We start from the raw sequence: 16,094 nt of genomic DNA on the forward strand, positions 1-16,094 counted from the left end.
CCATAGCGCTTGTATCGGACTGTTAACGAGATTGCGTTATTACCCTTCGGTACTCGTGACATTATTTCCGGATCCTTCGGTGCTGAAATCCAAGATTTAAATTGTTCGAAATTTGCTCTCTCATATTTTGACGCACAAGTGAAATTCAACCGATGGATCGCGCGCGACATTCACATTGTTAATGACGAAATCTCGTTTCTGTGACTCGATCCTCGCTCGAAAAGGGGTCCGCGCCGAAGAAAAGAAGAGGAAATGGTAACTTTAGTCGTGGCAGTAAATAATCCAGTCGGCCTTTATTATGCGGGATTCATGAAAGAGCGCGTATATGACAATGATATTCAGTCAGGGGACGCGAATGACGTTCGGACCATCAAAGCGGCACGAGGCCACCCGTTATATAGCGGAGCGGGGGTCTGGAGGGTGGAAAAAACATGGAAACCGCATATCGTCGAGCACCCCCGCGTCGCGAGGGTATGAGGACTGGTTCCTTCCTTCCGGCTTCGTCGTCTCTCTGTTCATCCCTCGGATTCGTTCGTTTCGCGATTCTAACAGCGTCTTTAATTAAATTGCTTCGGGAAGAGCAGTCTCTCTTTCTCCCGCGCGCGCGTTTTTTGCCTTCTCATCTTCTCTCTTTCTATCCGCGATTCGAACGACCTTGGCCACTTCGCGGCGCGGAAATTGCGGCGTGGCATTTGGCAAGACAAACTTGATTCCCTCATAAATCACTTGCCCTTCGGCGACGTTGTTTGCTCGTTATCCGCTCTCCGAACTTGGCAAATGCGATTTTCAGATACAATTATACATTTCTGATACGTCTAAGTTAATTGCTCACGGAATACTTACACCGTTCAAATAAATAAGTCACGTTTCAGAGATTTAATTTTAATCTTTACGTGAGATTTGATTTTTTTAGAGATTTGATTTATTCGCGCATTCAGATTAACAATTTCGCCCATCTTGCCCGCTGTCCTGGAAGGTATTCGGGATTCGGTGGGAGGCTGCGGTTGTAACGGATACGAAAAGAGTGCGGCACTCACCTCGACAGTATCTTGGATACACAGCCATGAGATACCCTGAGTTGTCTCGAAATGTCGCACGGTCGGACGCCGCTGTGCGCTAGCTCGACGATCCTCTGCCTGACTACATCCGGTAGGGGCCTTCCGTTCACAAAGACGCCGCCGAGTTGGTTGACTCCGCCATGACCTGGAAAAATGCGGATCGATAATGCATTAGTCGACTAAGACTCAACTCTTTGAACTTGGTAGTAAATCGAGCATTATAACGTTTATATCAGAAGAAATATGCTATATTGGTATTGTATAGCAAAAACACGTATAAGCCGCCTCAATATCGTCTATACTGTCTCGGTTTCAAAAGCTGTGATAGTGCCGGGCACGAATTCAAAAGGTTAATGTATCAGCCATGAACGATCCACCGTGAAATCACGGTGTTAAATGCGATTTGCGTGTGAATTAGGCTTCGCGCGCGTGCTAGATCTGCTGGCAGAACGGATCGCAAACGCCAATGTAAATCTTCTGTCTCGAGCGGTCTACCGCTACGGAATTATTCCACTTGACAGATTCCGTGAAAGAATGTCGTACCGTTCGCCGACGAGATTTTCTGTTAAGAAAGCGACTTGTCTCACACGCTTTGTTTGTTTGTTTGTTTGTTTGTTTTAAAAATAATGATTTATTACACACACATACACACACACACATATTTACTTTTATGTTTGACATCTGTATAAATCTATGGTATCTAATAGTCGTAGTGACTAATAAAGCGCGCAATAGATCGAACGCGTCGGGAGCAAAACGCAAACTTTAATATTTCTGCCGGCTCATTATTTTCGTAACATCGAGAAATATTCCAGGGTCCGATTATTTCATTATTATAGTTTACACCCCGCTGCCACTCGTGTCTGTTCTATGCCGCCGCATTCGCAGGCTTCATTTTCGCCCGTTAAAGCTGCCTAATGCGATAAGTTCGAGCCAATATCGTAATGGAGGGTTCTGCGTCGCGACATATGTCTCCCTATTCGTGCCAGTGCACCGATGATTCGATGATCATCGTTGTTTCCGATGAACCCTCGACGACAATGAGTTAAGTTGGCCGCTATCGCTCTTATGGCAGCCTGGCTGAATATTTTTTCTGCTTGACACTTGTTCCGACAAATACATTCTTATATCGGGATGAGCAAATAATAAATTCGGGAATTATTGTTATTCATATATATACTTTCAAGTTTTCTGATTTCAATTATCATCTAATTACAATTTTCGACGTTTTCTCCGTTCGTCGTAAAGTCAATTCGAAGGAATAAATTAAACGTGTGACAACGAGTCATCGCCCCCGACATCGCGCGCGCGTTCGCATTTCCATCCGAGGGGTTTCGTAATTACGGTAACACCGCGATCTATGAGGCGTGAACCACGACATTTTTTTGCCGTTTGACCGTATATCGTATCGTTCACTCGATGATCTCGCCGTCGCACGAAGACAATGAGGTCTCCGCGATCATTACTGGAAACGATACGCGCTTTCCGGTCGCAAATCAATTCGCTCTCGCGTTTATGATCGCATCCCCGCGGCGCGGCCGGTAGTCAGGGGGATAGTTGTTGGGATCATGGTGGCATTGCCAGGGCGAAAGCACCATGACTACCCTACGCGCACACACGCCGTCACGCCTGCTGACCACAGCTATACGAGGGCTCTGAGTTGAGTCCGGCCTGGACCACCCCCGAATCGGCTAGCTGCCGCTACTGCTATTGCTACTGCTACGAGTTTTGCTGCCGTCGCTGGAACTGGCCACCATATATTACTGGGGCTTATTGCCGTCGCTCCGTGCCGTTCCGCATTTCTGGGATACGTCGAATCGAGAGATGCAACGTCTCGTCCTATGTAATTACGTTTCTCTTATATTGTCTATATGACGCAATTTTTTCTTTATATCTGGGAATATAAGTATTATATAAAAAATTGCGCGATTTGCTAGAAACTATCGTGCGGTAACGAAAAACCAAAACAAGCTTTCGATTTTGACTAGCCTGAAGAAGATTGATGACGTTCGTTACTTTTCGTTTTATTTGCTTCGAAGTGTTTCAATAGAAATAGAAATCTCTTACTCGATAAAGATTCGATAGGATGCGTTCACGATCATCGTCAATCAATGACTCGCACGCAATTTCGAGCTATATCCAAGTTAGTGATTCCATAAAATTGGATTTATGATTTTATCACCGTTTCGATTGACAATCGGAGAGAGAAATCCAAGAGTGTCTTTCCTAATCAATTCTAAGCAATTGGAACCGCTGATATAAAAACGTCGATGCAAAATAAGATGACCTGGCTGTGCGCCGAGCTGCTGCGGACTACTTCCGGACAAATGCGATCCCCATCGGCTGAGTCGCCATTACATTTTCATTACGCGACGTGCCCATGTCTCAATGGCTACTGCCGCGCTAACGATATCCTTGAAATCTCGTCGCGGTCTGAATTGAGATAACTCAATCCGGTTTGCGTTGTCTCTCAGATCTCATCAAAGCCGATTTCTCCAGAGAAATGATATTTACAATGATAAGAAAAAATATTTATGCGAATATTGACGCGTTTTTAAAGGAATGAAATTATTTCAGACGCATTAATTGTAATTTATCAATCTTACAAAATATGTAGATTAGCTCTTTCGAATTTAGAGATGTCTATTAAGAGAGACTAAAGTTTGTATACGGTAGAAATATTTGATTGCACATATATGCGATGAAACTTATATACAGCATCCGTTCTACATTTGTGTGCTAGCGGAATGGAGGACCGATCCAGGAGAATTCCAGAGCCAATAAAATGAGCCCTAGTGATACACGATCGGCGATTCGGTACGTGTGTATATTGGAAGCCAAGAACTTTGATATAGATTCCCGTGTAGTCACTCGATATTTCTCCAGCATCGCGCTGCTTTGTTCCCGTATTACATTACGCCTTGGCGTTATGTATTGCCGGCACGCCTGAATACGACGGACTTTATTACCTGTTGGCTAGAAAAATACGCGTACAAGTGTAATTCATCGGTATAGCGTGCGATGCCTTAGAATTTCGCTATTGTAATCAGAACAGTTATGCCGCGTAAGTAATTGAAAAGCACGTTAATGTAATTGATAATCAATATTTGATTAGATTTTCTCATTGACGGACTACTATATAGTGAATGATGACACAACGTAATATATGAGATAATATATATTATGATGATAATAAAAAATTTTGTATTTTTAAATTTCTCGAGTTGTAAAAAGCACACGGTTCGTTATAGATAATTTTACAACACGTGGCCGATCAGTGATCGCTGTTATTCTTGTTAATGTTGCATAGTTATTAGCATTCCATTAGATTTAACGGACCAGCTGCGCGCTCATAAACGGAACGTACGGTGATTTTGATTGCTACAACTTTAAAATGAGGCTCGAACTAATAAATACGGTCCGAATGAGGATTGAATGGAAATGCTTGCGGATCGGCGAACTTGTTATTTTTACGTAATGCTCTAGACAAAGTTATGCGAGAAATCATTTCTTAATAGACAAATTATAATCATTTGATTAATTTAATAATTTTTTACAACGAGATGGACCAAACACATTATTATAGAAACTGTCAGATGCGCAACATTTTTTTTTTTTTTTTACAAATTCAAGGGAAGAGAGAGTTTCAAGGTTTTTGCGAATAGCTCCTACGCAGATCGTCAGCTACAATGATTGCGGTTTAGTTTTTCGTCGGTACCGGTACCGCTACGGCTCAGTTAGCGATCGAAGGCCACTGGATTTCTTGTTTTCGCACTCTCGTTTACACACCGATACCGTGGATTCGCGACTCTTTTCTGATCCTCTCATCTTGTTTGCTCTATTTAATCGATGCTCCGTCGGCGAACTCCAAGAGAAATCGTGTGATCCCGAGAGAATCGTTTTACACGCGAGAGAATGTCCGTTTCGCGGTTCTTCTTGCATTAGTTATCGACATCCGCTGATAATCGCATTTACATCGAACTTATGCGCAGCTTCGAGTCGCGTTAGAAGAAATATAAAATGTAAAGAATAGACGGTAAATTGAAAGCAACGAAAAAACTCCTCGTATGAAGAAAAAGTGTCCGATCGCAAGGTTAGATCCATTTATATCTAGAATATCTATTAAAATCATGCCGTTATGGTTGCCACGGGCCGCAAATACTTGTTAACATGAGCTGAGAATTAACGAACAAAATAGAATCGTGACGATTGAAATTTATCGACGCTATCGAGTACTTATTATATTCGCGATATATCAATAGTCTAACAAGATAAAAGAAGAATTGTGTAAGACAATAACATTGTAACGATAAATTTTGATATTATAATCCAATTTGAAATATACGTATATCACGCGCGAATATAAGCAGACTCGGATAAATTATTCAGTCGTGCCATGCTATAGTTATGACGGTGAAGAAGAGAAGAAAATAAAAAGAGGCCTGTACTTTCTAGCGAGACGTTCAAAAAATATATGTGGAGTTAAATATCTTACAAGTGTAATATTCCATCATGTTTTGATTATATCGGTAGGCACTACTCAGAGTAGTGCTGAGGTCCATCGCGGCACTTCCAGGCCCGACGGCCATCGGGAATCCAGCTGCCTGCTTCTCCCGGAGCGGAGCAGATTTTATATGTAATGTATCAAATGCATCCGAAGGACGGGCGGTCCTATTGACCGCCGATAAAGACCTCTCACAGATTTCCAAAAGTGGCTTTCGTCTCTTTTTTACGGGAACGAAGTGGGTCGGTCTATGGCGACGCGATACAATGACTGTCATCAGGAGCGTCTTTGTGACGGACGACGGGTGGCTGCGGATACCCGGTCGGCCGTCGCTTCATCTTCGAGAATCAAGTGCCGAGTGTCTCGCTGCACCGTCGAAAAATCAAATCTGACCTACAACTCGCACGTTCACAAATGTCGCGGAGTACCATTCACAACATCGTCCACATGAGCGGTCAAAGATCCCAGTGTCCGCTCAAATCTCACGTGCGAGAGTTTTCACGCGCGCTTTATGTAATATTTTCGACTCTTCCTAGGAGACATATTGCACATAGTCCTTATACGTATGCGGTATGTGAAAAGTGTGAAATATCAACGACGAACTTGTGTGTTACAGGTACACTCGAGATATGATATACACGACATGCACTGCTGTTATCGTTCGTCACAATCACCAATCCAGCTCACTGCATCCAAGTAGTCATACGTCTCGCCGACGACACAAAGGTGAGAGTTTAACATGTCCAACGTTTCAGTAGGTAGTCAACGCTTATCACTGTATTCGATCCGCTGAACACGCTGAGATGTGGATTTTCTCAAGACGGCATTACAGAATATGTCGCGTTATTCAATACAACATTCATCCCGTGAATTATTGACAAGCGATAGACAGGCGCGATAGTGAACCGGTTGGTCGAATCCGAGATACGCGCGGGACGTCGAGCTTGGCGACAAACGAAACGCCAAACGCTCTCCGTCCAGGCGCGAAATTCTTAATGGCTTCGCGGTATGCGGAAAGAAGGGAAACAAGTCTCGTTCACGTCCGTTGGTCGTTATATCGTTATCAGCTGCCGCGGTTGTTTTCGTGCTCCCGAAGAAGCGACGCGAGCCGTGCCGCCACGGCAAAACCGGGCCGACGACGTCGAGGAGTACGAAGGTGGCTTCTGCCGACGGACACACGTGACTTCGGACAGCTTTTCGACCCCCGCCTCGCGGCGGCGAGCTTTCATCCCCACGCCGCGCTCGACCCCGCCTTTTGCATCCCTCGATCAGCATCCAGCCGGGCCCGATTGGTCGGCGCGATGTAACCGCCGGGTGGGAGAGCACCCTGCGACGAGGGGTTTCTACGGAAACGGCGGCGGCGTCGCGCGGGATAACCTCGTTATTGGCATCGCGGCGACCTCGGCGGGAACGAGTATGGGACCCTCGGATGACGGGTGCGGGGAGGCAGGAGAGTGGCGGAGGACGGTGGATCTCGGGATGGAAGAGAGACGAAGGCGAGCGCGAAATAAACGCTCGCCGGCTGGTCTACCGCCAACAGTCCCGCGCGAAATCACGCGGCGCACACCCCTGTGAGCACTGCTTATTCATGAGAGTGTCCCTCTTCTCCGGGAGAGAAGAGGTCGTATCTCTTGGACTCCCTCGGATGTCGCGCCCTATCGATTTTATTTATTTAAAAGTTACCCGCCCCGGGGGGGGGTTTCTCTCTACCGTACGGCCGCTTCTGCGGCGTGTGGCATTTCATTCTGCGGAATGGATCATGGCGTTTTGATCGCTGATCGATGAAAGAGAAATTCAAGGAAAGGAAAAGAATGGGAGAAGTGCGCGAAGCAAGGGTGAACAAAATGTATTTGTCGATTTGTCGTTAACGATTTCACGACAAATGAATTTTCATAATAATTCAAGTTTTTGGATCTCGTACGATTTTCATGTATCTTCAGAATTTTTCGTGGAATTGTTTTTCTGATAGTTTCCCTCTTCGATTGTTTCTATTTAATTCTTCTTCCTCTCGTATTGTTATAATTTATTCATTTTATCGATCCTTCTCTCTGTACGCAAAGAGCAATTCAAGGATATCGAATGGCTATAAACTTATTTATCGTCACATTTTGGAGATGAAGGGTCAGAAAAAAACAATGGCGGCCAGACGAAGCCACGCAGCCAAATATATTTAAAAATTAATGCTGGTCGGCTGGTGTACTGCCAATATTACGCGAAATTATTTGATTGTCTCTCCTTCTCAGCGGGAATCTATTTCTTCGAATTTCCAACTTCAAATCGAGTTTTGTTCAACAATTAGTCTTTTTTTTTTTCATTCTTTACGTACGAAATTATTCTTCTACACCTTTCACGGCAATCTCTTCGTCATCGATTTGCCATCACCAACAATTCACTAAAACGTGGAGGTAGTGGAGACTATTATATTAGATATATTTCGGTTTAGTTTGTAAAGATTGCTTGAGCACGATGTTTTGTATACAATCGTATGCGATCTTATTTGTATTATGGCGTTACAATAACTTAGCACTGAAAGGGTTAACGCTCTTGGAGCGTATCGCGCGACGTCCCGCGGCATGCATCGCCGCGATTAATTACGAGACTGATTACGTGGAGACAAATACCGTGGATACCGCTCACGGACTCTGCCGCGGGACAGCAAAGGTGGCCGAGGGAGAAAAGGGCTTTGCAATCTACACATTGCGAGGTGGGGAAGTTAAAGCGCGGAAGGTGGAGCGCGATGTATACTACTGGTTTATGAACTGCGGCGTATAATACTCCCTCTCCTGTGCAACGCGTTCCTTGGGAACTTATTCTCGGACATGATACGTATCGTGAAATATAGATACTTATTCGCCGGAAGAGAGTTACAGTTTATAACGCTTAAAAGTTCGAATGGTACAAACTATATTCGACATTTATCGCTCGTAAATATAGCCGCTCATCTCTGTATTATTTATATTTGTCAATTGTCAAATCGCTTACATTTTGTTCATATACCTATAACATATCTTAATGTTAAATTTAATCAAATTGTACAGCGTTGTGTTTATATATGCGTAAAGCCTGAAATAAAAAGAAAGAGAGACACAGACTTCTAATCTGTAAAAATTAAAAAGATTCATTTTACATCAAAATGATCAACTGGATCGTATAGTATCATCTTTTCTGAATGTTACGCCGAGAAGGAAGAAACTGGGCCCTATTCTGAGCCGCATGGATCGGGCCGGATCGCCCGGAAGGTGCGGTCAGGCATCGTCGTCGTTGGTGGGACCGTCGTTAGGCCGCGAATCTCACAAGGGTCCGGTTTACATTTGAGTGCGTTCTTTTGCGAGTTCTTTCTCTCTCTCTCTCTCTTTCTTCCTTTCCAGATCCCCGCGTCGCCTCCTCCGCACCTCCTCTCGCCCTGCGCCCGCTGACACTAGATACCCGACATCGCGAAACTTTACATATGTGTGTCTTGTCAAAACGGTGTCGTTGCGCAACCGGTGTACGCGACACCGACACTCGCACTCGGGCGAAACGAAACTTCCTAGCAGCAACACGGTCGATTCGATCGTCGATTCGTGAGAATATCGCGACGGAACTCGCGCGGGAAGTCGGGAGCGTACAAAGTTACTCGACTTTCGAGACATACGTATATATGAGAAAGATTTTTATTTTTCGCTCTTGGTTGCTCTAATCGCCGTCCACGTTTTCTTATAGAGGCGACATGATGATAAATTAGTATTTCGTGGCGGATCCTTGGAGAGATGCTTATTTTCACCCCTCGCAAAAATTCTTGCTTCACCTGACGCGTGATCCTCACGAGCACGGACCCTTCATTCGTCATTACTACGCCGGTGAACCTAATCTCTCGAGGATCTCGTTCGAGATTACGCTTTGGCATATCATTTGCCTGAACGAACGAGCGGCTCCGGCCGCGTTGACGGGTAATATGTCCTCTACATGATTGCACCGGTGCTCGACGCTGAGACGACGCATTTGTAGGCGAATAGGGACGCACCGTGGACCCGGAGGCCCTGCGGTGTAGGCGGCGGAGGGTAGGAAGCATCGCTGCGGTGTACGCGGGGGCAAATGCAGATGAGGTCACCGTACGGGGTGCATCGATCATTGGGGTAATGCGACTGCATCGTGCTCTTGGCTGTCCCTAATCAGTGCCTAGACGAGCTACTATCCTTCCCAATCTATGCGACCGACCGCCGCATTAATCTCCTTTATCATAGTGCAAGAACGAAGAGTTCGCGAAACTGTAACGGGGCGTCTGTAAAATTAACGATATTGTTAAGGTATATACGTCATATGATAATATATGTTCTTATCGCTCGTTACGATTCAGAAATTACGGTGAAATTACCGGCGAATATATTTCTTTTCGAAAAGAGAGATTCTATCTTATTCTGATTGAAAATTATGAGCGCAAGGATTAAGCTGCTCCGCGATTTAACTCCGGTAGCATCCAAAGGACATTTTCATTGTCGCATAATCTTGTAACGGTTACACAAAGAATTTACCCCCGACAAAGTTCCTCCGATGGCGGTACTATAGCGGGAGGAAAGAAAAGGTGGGCGGCGATAACTCACAAGATTTGATGTAAATAGCGCACTTACTTATTCGCCAGTGTCGCACGGCAGAAGTTAAAAATACGGAGGGTAAGGTGAGGGGTTGCTCGTGCGGGAAGGGAAAGAGAAGGCGACTTTTTTGCGTAATGAAAGCAATCAATTCAAGTCCCTGCCGTCTCCACCATTCTGCCGAGAGTGGTAGCCGCGCTCTCTCGATCCTTCCATCTCACCCGTTCTCCCTTACGTCGCGTCGCTTGGTCCTGTTAAGGACGTAGGAAAGGAGGTGGCGGTGGATAGCAATAGTGGTGGTAGTGGCGTCTCACCCTCGTTTCACCGCACCGTGCCCACCCTCTTTCTTGCCACCCCAACGGTGGCCGCAACCACTTTTGTAGTCATCATAAAATGCCCTGCTTTCAAGTTCCGACGATTGCTACTCTTTTTTTTTGGTCCTCCCATTGCGAGGGTAGTGCGGCGGTGGAGAATAACGAAGTGGGGATCGCGCGAGGCGAAGGGAGAGCGACGCGTAGAGAATGAGAGGGGGCGGCTGAGGTGGCGGTTAATTCTGAGCATTCCTGCCGGGAAACGCGGGTATGGAAGGACGATCTCTTTAAAAGAGCACTAAAGTATCGTTAATCTTAAGAAGAGGAGCTCTTACTTTCGCCCGGACAGACCGGTTAGACGCGTTCGTTTGATACAGAAAGAAATTGCAACGCCTTGAAATAAATCCTCGTCGTTCTGCTGCGACGGGACTTTGCCGGCGCGACACAGCTATTTTATTACTTAAAAAAAAAACAGATTTTTCCATATTAATTCCGACAGTATGTTTCATTCAATTAATTATATCGCAGTTGAATGATAACATCAATTTTTATAGCATATTGTGAAATATAATAAGATTCGCTTGACTGTACGTAGCATATATATATATGTATATATATAGTCAGATAATTAATATAATACGCGAGAATTTTTTGTAGATAATCTTAATGTAAATGTGTATTACGTTTATCTTTCTGAAATACGTGATAATGTTACGAGAATGGGATTCCTTGACAACAGACAAAGAAGCAACTTTCCCGCGGGAAATGCTAAATGTCAAATACACAACCCTCCGACACTCCCGCGGGAGCTAAAGGCCAAAGCATCGTAATATGATTACGTTCTGTTCGTTATCCCCTTGTTTAGAGACACGATTATTATTGTGCGTCGAGCATCGTCGACAGATTTATGACAATGTGTAATATAATATCGGACGATTCGATTGCAAAAATGATGGATCATCTTCATTCAAACGTACTTTTTCCTTTGTCTTTTTTCCTCTATATTTGTGAATTATATTACACCAAATACTTAATCAAATTTTTATAATATTTTTCTGAATCATTTCACACTCATTCTTTAAAGCGTCCACTCGTATCATGATACAATAACTTGGATTTTCTTCTTTCCTTACGTAGACGACAAAAATAAAAGATACTATTTGCGTTTGTACCGCAAGAATAATAGGGAGAGAAATTGGATTCTTGCGCTTCTCCCGAGCAAGCTGCATTTCTAAGAAGCTCTCCGTATTAAGCATGAATAACGTTACGATGATGGCTGGAAGAAGGGTTGTGTCGCGCGCATAAGGGGGACGCACTCGAGTGGTTCGTCGTCGTCTTGCGGTGGCGGTGGGTGGAAAACCTGGAGGATTCGCCCTCGTAGTGTAGCTAGGCGCGAGGGGTGGTAGCTGAATGTAGCGAGTACGGGACACGTGTTGTCGCGTGCCGCGGTAGACGTCCGTGATCTATGCGCCGTCACTGCGCCTCACATATATGGAAATTATTGCCACGCAATCCGGATACGCTGCTTTTCGACGCTGCGCGCGCGGACCCATCTCGATTTAGCCGAGTATTTTAAAAGCTATCGATCGGCGACAAAGCGAGAGAGGTCCTCCGTACGCTCGGATTTCGATGCGTCGCGCGACAAAAATTCTTTTGCTCGTTAATCATCGCGGGGACATATTGCATCGCGTTGCATAGCGATATTTTATTTGTCGCGGGACGCTTTTATTAAAAAAGATTCCGTAATACTGAGTGATATATGATTTTATTTTTAAGCGTTTCAAAAGATATTCGAAACGGAACCGATCTTGAGAAAGATGTACATTTTATTCTGCCAATAACGCCTCTGATTACAATGGTGGAACATTTAAAATCGTTATTAATCCTCGCGCAAAAAGGACAGAGGTATTCGACGATTGAAAGGCAGCAGCCGCGCGCTTCGACCCTCCCTCGAAAAGACGTGGCGATCTTCCTCAGCGTCTGGAGGTGGTGATGCGGTCGTGAATAAGGGCGGGGGCGGGTATGCCTCCAGGGGGTTTAACCCGGGGGTTGGTGCATATTTCACGGTCTGTGGTCCCATCTCGCGGAGACAATCTGAACCAGCGCGGATACATCATCGCGTGACGCCACGTAATAACCTTCTGCACCACAACGAGCTCCTTTCAAAACCCTCTTATTTATTCATCTCACCTCGTCCGTTGCTTCTCTCGTTCTTTCGCCCTCTTGTCCGACTATCCGGTACTTCACCCTTCGCGCACGAGTCGAGCCAACCCTCACCGTTACCCTTTGCAACTTGGCACAGCGTTCACTTTTCTAAACCAAAAAGATCTTTTGTATAGGAACGCCGATACCCATTTTTTTTCTCAAGAGAAAAGCTTTGAAAAACGATGGTACCGCGGCATAATGTTAAATAATAGATGAAAAGTAGATCGTTCCAATTCTACAAAGTTAAATTATTCGATAAAGAGTATAAAAGATGCCGGATGATTTTTGTAAGTCACCGCTTCCTTGTCGAAGAAAGTGAATTATCGTCTCTAGCTTTCGTGCTATACACGTGACATATAGACATGCTCCGAGCAAGCCCGCTCCAGAAAGAAAGTATTAATCGAGCACGACATATTACTCGCCGCCTCGCATTCTCCGAATAGCCTCTAATTTATATGCGAATTCTCGCAGCGCTCTTCTGTGCGGCATCTTCGCTCTGGTTTTAACACCAGATGTTGCTTGCGACGTACGTATATAACTGCATCGACGAAGGATCGGTGCCGAAAGCACATGGAGGAAGAGACTGACAAAATCTTTTTTGAACGGGACAAGAGTAATATTGCCACGTATAACGTACACTTTGAATTGTCGCGCGCGGTGCGTAACATGAGCACGTCCATATTCATTTAAACTATTGTTTTTATTCACGATTCGCAATGAATGAATATTAATTGTATCGTTTCGTTCTTATTGTGATTATGATACGTAGATAAACGACGATAGCGTACTCGAACGTTTTAGATAAAAATAAAGAAACGGAACGAACGAGGATCTCGACGCGCGCGGCCCTGACCGTTAAGATAATAATAATCTTACGAGTGTACGAGATGAACGAGGCGCGCGTGAAAGCGCGTACGCGTGTCGCACACGCACTTGGCTCCTCTCGCGCGCGGGCAGAAAGCCTATTTGTCGGATGACAAACGAGCGGCGGGCTACGTGGGTGGCTTCGGCAGTCGCGGGGAAATGGTGAGCAGCGCGCCGTGTCGCCGCGCGCGCTTTCGCGCTCCTCGTGCCTCGTGCCTCGAGCCCGAGGGCGAAACGAGCGAAACTGACGAACGACACGTGTCCTGGAGCTCTGTGTCCTGTGTGTATACCGTCGATTTTCTCTTGATCCGCGTAGCGTGCGGAAAGAGGACCGTCGCGTCGCGATTTCCTCTCCAAGCGTGGGCCGAGCGTAAACCGCTGCAAATTCGGGCTCGTTCCTACATCGGCGCGGCCAGCACGATAGATCGGGACGAGTATCGTAACTCAGAGAGAACCCGATTATAGAGCGGATACATTTCGGTGGCCGGCACAGTAACGCTCGCACGCGCACACGCACGTACCGCGTACATACACGCGGAAGGTGATGCGTGCGTGTACGTGCGGCCGGGAGGCACATAATGTCTAATGGGGGTGATTGTGCTCGCCCTCCGTGACGGATCAATCTGCCACCCCCTTCAACCTTCTCCGCGCCTCCTCCTGTATACCTCCTCTACTATCCCCCCCAAGCCGAAGAGTGAGAGAACCGTCAGCTCTTGGTCCCACCAAGCCGAAACCCAAGCACGGAGCATGGACTCGCGTGGATAACGCAACTATTCGTCATACTATCGTGGAAGGGCTGAAATTAGAAGCGCTTGGAGCCGTTATTGCGCGGCGACCGGCCGCGTCCGATTTAGAGCATATCCTTCATATTTGCATTTTCGTGGAAAATTAATTGGCAAGTTATTGAGTATTAGCATACACGAATATTTGTAATTATATCGCAGAAAGAGCAAAAACAGAGTACATTTTTAAAGCGAGAGCTAAGAATTTCAAGTCGCGGACAGTTTCATTCCGGAAGTGTGAGATCCCTCGATTCTGAACATCCTATCACTGCCTATATCAGCCGCCCAAGAGAAAGGAGGCATTCTGTTATATACAGAGATATTTGCGGCCGTGTTCGTGCGGCATAACCTGTTTCTGTGACTTCCAACTCGCACTCTGGAAGCGGGTATATGACAGGAGATAACGAGACAATTACTACGTTTACGCGAGCGTTACTTCTGTAGTAACTTACGATATATCACTCGTTTACGCGGAGTAAATTATCGTAAGTTACTACAAAATCCCGTTCACGCGAAGGACGTATCGTAAGTTACTACAGAAGTAACGCTCGCGTAAACGTAGTAAATCTTTCATATCGCGCCGCCTACGTATGCTGTAATGCTGTTGACATAAATATGGTGCTCACGTGTATCCCGATAAGTCTAAAAACCCACCCGGTGCTCGGGTTAGCAAACGCGATGGTAAGGTGGAGGGGCAGAAAAGTGCGGTCTTAAAGGGAGATTAATAATAACTCGCTCCCCTCTCTCTTTCTCTCCTATAGGTCAGGTAACTCATCCCGCAATGGCGGTATATGGTCTGGAAGAAAACACCCGCGTCAATCTGTCAATAGGCGCAGCTCGTTTTAATTGGCATTGTTAATGGCGTCGATATCCGGCGCGACCACTCGATTCATCTATATATATTCTCGATTCTCGATCCATTTTGCCCCCTTTTTCGTCCTCGATTGCACCTCGAGACATCGATCGTGGCGCATTATTAAACCCGCAATCACCCCATTATTAATTATCGCGTTGGATCACCCTGGATCCAACGTGGCCACGAAGATGCCCGGCGCTCTCGGGAACGACGTCGGCTTCGCAAATCGTTCTTACCCACCGAGCTCGACCGGGCCTCGACCAAAGGTATACGAACGAGTTTCGCGTTTCAACTCGCGATAAGTCGCAGATGGCAGCAGGCGGTTGTCATTGCATTTATGATTTTTGCAATCCGGGTAGATCACGTCGAAGCAGAAAAGTCGCAATTCCTCGAATGAGAAATATTCGAAAATTGCAGTTCACGAACTGCGGTTGTTGCAACGAGACATAATGACTCTGTTCTTTCTATTAGGTGAATTTTCTGCACTTTTCTATAATCTTTTTTTCTAGCACATATCCACTTCCGGAGGTGATTCGCGAGATATCATACGCGAGCACCAATAGACTTGACGATTGTTGAATACTTGAGTCACGTGCATATTACTCCCGCTTATTATTAGATTATAAAAAAATAGGTTTCTAAAATATCTTGGAGAACAGGAGCGCGGTCGCGATTCTATTGGGTCTCTCGGCACGCGCAAAAGGATGAATTATCTTACAATTAGACATATTCGCACATGTGTCTTTTATTAATAACGCTCTGACCGAATCGGAAATTTGCAGAATCTTTTTCTTTTCATGCGCCGTTAAATATGTAGGTCCTATATTTCCTGGATAGTGATCCTTTTATGGATATGTAAATTATTGCGCTTCAACACACACAAACTTATTCCATTAAATCTTCAGATTGTCATAACGGTACATACGTATTGCCAGAAGTGTATCAA

The 16,094-nt window shown here is 45.4% G+C and overlaps 2 protein-coding genes across 13 annotated transcripts in view; one reads left to right on the plus strand and one right to left on the minus strand.

Moving 5' to 3' along the window:
• LOC143904159 (uncharacterized) overlaps positions 1 to 16,094 on the plus strand; it is a 157,133-nt gene that overhangs the window by 41,681 nt on the left and 99,358 nt on the right. For both annotated transcript variants that reach the window (XR_013258860.1, XM_077418546.1), the window contains exon 2: positions 6,179 to 6,288. Coding sequence is in view for 1 of the 2 variants with exons in the window: in XM_077418546.1 (XP_077274672.1) it covers positions 6,192 to 6,288 (97 nt within the window). In the remaining variant the exon portion in view is untranslated. The remainder of the gene's footprint in view (positions 1 to 6,178; positions 6,289 to 16,094) is intronic.
• Sv (paired box protein shaven) overlaps positions 1 to 16,094 on the minus strand; it is a 119,912-nt gene that overhangs the window by 28,073 nt on the left and 75,745 nt on the right. For 9 of the 11 annotated variants that reach the window (XM_077418529.1, XM_077418526.1, XM_077418525.1 and 6 more), the window contains exons 1-2: positions 5,554 to 6,195; positions 1,038 to 1,203 (exon numbers count right to left, since the gene is read on the minus strand). In XM_077418529.1, the coding sequence (XP_077274655.1) occupies positions 1,038 to 1,203; positions 5,554 to 5,839 (452 nt within the window). In that variant the 5' untranslated portion in view covers positions 5,840 to 6,195. Of the gene's footprint in view, positions 1 to 1,037; positions 1,204 to 5,553; positions 6,196 to 16,094 lie in introns of those variants that run through there. The other 2 variants (XM_077418524.1, XM_077418523.1) reach the window with 1 other exon arrangement.

The sequence above is a fragment of the Temnothorax americanus genome, unplaced genomic scaffold, assembly GCF_048541705.1.
Source record: "Temnothorax americanus isolate GAGA-0224 unplaced genomic scaffold, ASM4854170v1 Scaffold5, whole genome shotgun sequence".
Classification (NCBI taxonomy): Eukaryota; Metazoa; Arthropoda; class Insecta; order Hymenoptera; family Formicidae; genus Temnothorax; species Temnothorax americanus.